Source organism: Gossypium hirsutum, chromosome A13, assembly GCF_007990345.1.
Source record: "Gossypium hirsutum isolate 1008001.06 chromosome A13, Gossypium_hirsutum_v2.1, whole genome shotgun sequence".
NCBI lineage: Eukaryota > Viridiplantae > Streptophyta > Magnoliopsida > Malvales > Malvaceae > Gossypium > Gossypium hirsutum.
Window position 1 is genome coordinate 76056696 of NC_053436.1, and position 6742 is coordinate 76063437.

The following is a 6742-nucleotide window of genomic DNA, read 5'->3' on the forward strand; positions in this document are numbered from 1 at the left end:
CTTTCCATTCATTCATAATCACATTATACAAATGATTACTTTCGGATTCTTTTGTCCTTCGGATATTCTTTTAAATATTCTTTCATTCTTCATTCATAATCATACCATACAGATAAGTATTCTTAAGTTCTTTTGGTTCTTTGTATCTTCCTTCATCTTTATAGCAGGTCCCCAGATATCAATGATATGAGTGACACTGCCAGTGGCTCAGAGTCTCCTTTTGAGCGAGATATGTGTATGGAGGATTCTCAGGATTTCGAAGATGACCAAGGTTGTAACCTATCTCCTGATTTGTTGAGGATGGTAGAACAAGACGAGAAACAAAACCTACCTGACAAAGAATTAGTAGAAATTGTGAGCTTAGGAGAGGGACAAGAGATGAAGATTGAAACTTGTATCGCCATGGAGATGAAGTGAGACCTTATCGAATTACTTCAAGAATTCAAAGATGTCTTCGCATGGTCATACCAAGATATGCATGGGTTAAACACTGATATCGTGGTGCATCGACTCCCCATAAAGGAAGAATGCAAGCTAGTTCAGCAAAAACTCTGAAGAATGAGGCGCGACGTCTTGCTAAAAATAAAAGAAGAGGTTAGAAAATAGTTTGATGCTGGATTTTTAAAGGTGGTAAAATACTCAGAATGGGTAGCCAACATTGTCCCCGTCCCTAAGAAGGATAGAAAAGTACGAATGTGTGTAGACTAAAGAGATTTGAATAGAGCCAGCCCGAAAGATAATTTCCCACTGTCTCATATTGACACCCTAGTGGACAACACTGCAGGACACTCATTGTTTTCTTTCATGGACGGTTTCTTCGGATATAACTAGATCAAGATGCATCCTGAAGACATGGAGAAGACCACATTTGTAACCATGTGGGGGACATTCTGCTACAAGGTGATGTCGTTTGGACTGAAAAATGCGGGGGCAACATATCAAAGGGCTATGGTAACCCTGTTTCATGACATGATGTACAAAGAAATTGAAGTTTATGTCGATGATATGATCGGAAAGTCCTGAACAGAAAAGGAGCACGTACAAGTCCTGAGGAAATTGTACTTAGGGTTGAGAAAGTTTTAGCTAAAACTCAATCTAGCCAAATGTACCTTCGGAGCTAAGTCTGGAAAGCTTCTCGGATTCGTGGTTAGTGAGAAAGGGATTGAGATCGACCCAAACAAAGTCAAAGCCATACAAGAGCTATCTCCGCCACGTACCCAGATAGAGGTTCGACACTTTCTAGGAAGATTAAATTACATCGCTCGGTTCATTTCACAACTAATTGAGAAATGTGACCCTGTTTTCCGCCTCCTCAAGAAACACAACCCAGGTGTATGGGATGAAGAATGCCAAAGGGCTTTCAACAAGGTCAAACAGTACTTATCAAATACTCCGGTGCTGATGCCACCTAACCCCGATAAGCCATTGATACTGTATTTAGCGGTATTTGAGAATTCCATGGGATGTGTACTTGGTCAGCATGATGAGTCAGGAAGGAAAGAAAAAGCTATTTACTATCTGAGTAAAAAGTTCACTGAATGTGAGACAAGATATCCGCCGATAGAAAAGTTGTGTTGTGCCCTGGTTTGGAAAACCCGAAGGTTGAGGCAATATATGTTGTATCACACTACTTGGCTCATCTCAAAACTGGACCCTTTAAAGTACATGATGGAGTCAACAGCTTTGAATGGAAGGATGGCCCGATGGCAAATTCTGCTATTTGAATTCGACATAGTCTATGTGAACCAGAAAGCAGTAAAAAGGAGTGCAATAGCAGATTTTCTAGCCAGTAGAGCGTTGGAAGATTATGAGCCCTTGAACTTTGATTTCTCGAATGAGGACCCGATGTGTATTACGACCACTGAAGAAGGTGCTTTGGAAGAACTTACCTGGAAACTAAACTTCGATCGGGCATCAAATGCCGTGGGTAATAGAATCGGGGCAATCTTGGTATCCCCAAACGGAGTTCATTATCCATTTACTAGTAAATTGGATTTTGATTGTACAAATAACATGGCAGAATACGAAGCGTGCATCATGGGTATCCGTGCAGCCATAGAACGCAAGGTTAAAGTGCTAGAGGTGTATGGAGATTCCGCGTTAATAATTTATCAACTCAAGGGAGAATGGGAGACCAGAGATCCCAAGTTGATCGATTATCGAAAAATGGTCCTTGAATTGGTTAAAGAGTTCGATGACATTACCTTCTGCTACCTTCCACGAGACGAAAATCAGATGGCCGATGCTTTGGCCACCTTAGCTTCTATGATCAAGGTAAACAAACAAGAAGATGTCAAACCCATCCGGATGAGCATTTATAAAACTTTGGCTCACTGTTACAATATTGAAGAAGATGAAGAAAAAGATGACCACCCTTGGTATCATGATATATTGCAATACGTGAAGAATCGTGAGTACCCGGACCAGGCAAGTGAGAATGACAAAAAGACGCTGAGAAGATTAGCCATTGACTATGTCTTAGATGGGGAATCCTATACAAAAGAAGAAAGGATCAAGTGCTGTTAAGGTGCATAGAAGCTGTCGTGGCTAAGAAAATCTTGGAAGAAGTCTATGAGAGCGTCTGTGAGACACACGCTAATGGCTTTACGATGGCCAAGCAAATTATGAGATTCGGGTATTATTGGTCCACTTTGAAAGGTGACTGCGTCAATTGTGCCAAGAGATGTCATAAATGCCAAATCTATGGAGACAAGATTCATATGCCTCCTTCACCGCTGCATGTCATGACTTCCCCGTGGCCTTTCTCTATGTGGGGTATGGATGTGATTGGACCAATATCGCCGAAAGCTTCCAATAGGCATTGTTTTATCTTTGTGGTTATTGACTACTTCACCAAATGGGTAGAAACTGCTTCATATGCTAATGTTACAAGGTCAGCAGTAAGAAAATTCCTGAAAAAGAGATCATATGTCGATATGGAATGCTGGAGAGGATCATATCTGACAATGCATTAAACTTGAACAATAGTACGATAGCGGAAGTCTGCAATCAATTCAAGATCAAACATCACAACTCGTCACCATATCGCCCGAAAATGAATGGGGCAGTGGAAGCGGCCAATTAAAATATTAAGAAGATTGTGGGGAAGATGACTGATACCTACAAAGATTGGCATGAGAAGTTACCATTTGCCCTCCTTGCTTATCGAACATCAGTCAGAACCTCAACTAGGGCAACGCCTTTCTCTTTAGTCTACGGAATGGAAGTGGTTTTACCAATCGAAGTTGATATCCCATCCCTTCAAGTGTTGTCAGAGCTAAAGTTAGATGAAGCAAAGTGGATCCAGTCTCGATACGATCAATTGAACTTGATTGAAGAAAAGAGGCTAAGAGCTATCCGTCATGGTCAGATGTACCAAAAATAAATGATTCGGGCTTATGACAAAAAAGGTTCGCCCAAGAGAGTTTCATGAGGGAGATCTAGTTCTGAAAAAGATCCTTCCTATACAGAAGGATTTTAGAGGAAAATGGATGCCCAATTAGGAGGGGCCTTACGTGGTGAAGAAAGCTTTCTCCGGAGGAGCATTAATTCTAGCCGAAATGGATGGGAAAAACCTGCCCAATCCTGTGAATTCAGATTCCATCAAGAAGTACTACACTTAAAGAGGGAAAGAGGCCAAAGTGAAAACCCACATAGGGCGCTTTGAGATCTTCTTTAAAAAAAAAGGAGAGGCCAAGGTGAAAATCAGCAAAGGGCGCTTTGCGACCAAAGGGGTTTTTGAGTTGAAAACCCAAAAATGAGCGGCTCAAATTTTGAATATGGGGCATGTGGTAGTCTTGTCCTCCCAAATTAACAAGAGGGAAGAACAGTACATCTTGGAGAATCAATAAAATACTCGGGATCTCCTGAACACATTTACACCAACTTCAAATGAGACAGGCATCGAAGGCTTATAACGAATAGAAAGCATCCTCCTTACTTACACGATAACATAACGGGGACGTTCCCACATCTGGATTACGGGACAGACAACTTTATTTATGCAATTTTCCACTGGACAGACAGCTAATGGACTGCTTATGGACCTTCTACGATTCAAGTTAGGGGGGATGGTTCTCTACCTGCAAGCACCTACTCCTATCTACATTTATGTTTGTTATGTTCGAACCTAAGTGAATAGAATCTGTCAGAACGTAATGTGCTACTGTTTGATGTGTGCGAATTATCCAGGTACGATGTGTATTTGTTAAGTTTGCTAGTACGCTTCTTCATTATTCTGTTGATAGAGAATATACGATATCTGAATATGTTAGATTGATTGCTACTGATTCTGTTTTATAACCGTGTACGTGACTTCATGATAAATCTGATATGATCTGTTATGGTTCAAAAAGTCTATTTTACGAAACATGGATTCTCATGTAAATGATTCTATTATTGAAAGATACCTTGTCTTGCATGCTCATTACTCTAATTCTGCATATGCATGCCATGACACAATGCATGTGACTTGGGTTGATGTCAAAGGAGGAATATTTTGTAATGGCTTTTAATGATTTGCATAATTAGTGGCTTGACCACATATATTTGATTGGTAGTTTAATTGCATATTAATAAGTCATCGTTGCTGGGCAACCCGAGATGGCGAGTCATCATTGCTGGGCAACTCGGGATGACTTTGTTAGTGAGTTTTGGATGGATGAGTTAGAAGGAGAACTCTATTTTGGTGTGTAACAGAGTTGGGAAGACTGTTTCTGATAAATCTACATTTTGATATGTTTGAAAAATACTGCATCTGCATAAACATACATACTCTGTTTCCTTCTGCTTTGCTCCGTTCTGTTCAGTTTTGCTCTACTTTGTACCATTTAGTTTTTTCCTACTCTACTTTGTTTTCCTTTGTTCTGTTGTACTACCTTTAATTAAATCTTTCTGATATTCTAGAGCTATCCATACTATAACAGCCGTGTGACCCTTGCAATTCAATTTTTTTAACTTTTTCTTAAATGGTCCAGATGTTTCCAATTTAGTCTTGAATCATTTTTGAAGTGTTCATAAGGCCTCGAGGGCTCGATTAAGGGACGTTATGCATGTATATGAATGATGATTGATATGTATGTTTTAAATTTATGTGTTTACAGTAATGCTCTGTAACCCTATTCCGGGGTTGGATACAGGTTAGGGGTGTTTCAATTAGTGGTATCAGAAATATAGTTTAGTCGGCTCTCGAACTAAACGTAGCATATATAGAGTTTAGAAATACATGTCACTTGACTAACAGATGATAGTGTGATAGCTTTTGATAATTTTGAAATGTTTGTATATAGATAAAAGATGTCATTGGGATCCAATTGAGCAAGTACTGATGAGATATAAAGTTTTATTCCACCTATTGATGAGGAAAGTACGCTGAATGAACTTAGACCGTAAGGATCTAGAGAGATAGCACCTAATGCATTTCTTCATATGATGCATGACATGTACGATGCATACTTAAAGGAAAACTCGACTCTTCTCACCCTCAAGGTTTGAGTAAGCAACGTGTTCATAGAGTAACTATAGATAAAGTTAGAAAGTGTGAAGTCGTTAAATTTTATGGTAACGTGAGTGACAACCCAACCAAGGCTGAGTATTCGCTAGAACATACTCGAAGGGTGATTGACGAAATGTTGTGTTCCCTTGAAGATTGTCTACCGTGTACGGTATCATTGTTAAAGGAGGTCCACATTAACGGCAGTCGTACAGAAAGAAAAAATCAACTGGGACTTCTTTAAGTCTGAATTTTGAAAGAAGTATGTTAGCAAGCGCTATCTAGAATGGAAGAAGAAAAAATTTCTTGAGTTGAAGGAATGAAGTAGAATAGTGGTAGAATATAAGAGACAATTCGTTCAGCTTAGTAAATATGCTCGAGAGATAGTGCCTACCGAGGAAGATATGTGTGTACATTTTGACGATGGACTGAAAGTGAAGATTAAAATGTTACTAGGAACTTTGGAGATCCGTGAATTTGTGGTGTTGTCGGATCGAGCCTAAAAAATAGAAGAGATCTGTGAAAGTAAAAGACAAAATGAAGAAAATAGATGGGAATTCGGTAAACGCGGTGGGTCTAAAGCTTTCTTGAATTCCCCACAGAAGAAGATGAAGGAATCTAGTAATAAGTTCTCTACTTCTTTAAGGTTTTCTGGAAGGGATCAACTGAAGCAAAGAAGCAAGAAAGATCCGATTCCTTCAGTAGCTAGTGTAGGCAATGTGGAGATTACAAATAGAACAAAATGCAAGTAATGTGGATGGTTTCACCTTGGTGTTTGTAGAGTTAATGATGGGGCATGCCTTATATGTGGATCTCTAGAATATTTTAAAAGAGAGTGTCCAAATCGTATAAAATCCTATTAAAGAGCATAATGAGAAATTGGTGACCACTCTTACCCGAGGTAGAAGAAATAACATTTTGACTAGAGTCAACAGAGGTAGGGTTAAAGAGTCAGCGGTCAAACCTAAAGCTAGGGCTCATACTAGAACATATTCCATTCATGTACAAGAGGAAGCCTCGGCTCCTGACGTTACTGCGGGTGTTTTTTCTATCTTTAATTTTAATGTGTATGCATTAATTGACCCAGGGTCGACGCATTCATATATATGCACTACGTTAGTGATGGAAAAGAATTTACATGTAGAATCAACCGATTGTGTTGTTAAAGTCTCGAATCCCTTAGGCCATAGTGTTATTGTTGATTTGGTTTACAAGCAATGTCCATTGAAAATTCAGGGCTACAACTTTCCT

General features: G+C 39.4%; 1 protein-coding gene across 1 annotated transcript; it reads left to right on the plus strand.

Annotated features, from left to right (window-relative positions):
• The first annotated feature begins 2037 nt into the window (after positions 1-2037).
• On the plus strand, positions 2038-6243 carry LOC107894502 (uncharacterized). The gene is made up of 2 exons (XM_016819771.1): positions 2038-2274; positions 6094-6243. The coding sequence occupies exons 1-2, from the start codon at positions 2038-2040 to the stop codon at positions 6241-6243; spliced, it is 387 nt and encodes a 128-aa protein (XP_016675260.1).
• The last annotated feature ends 499 nt before the right edge of the window (positions 6244-6742 follow it).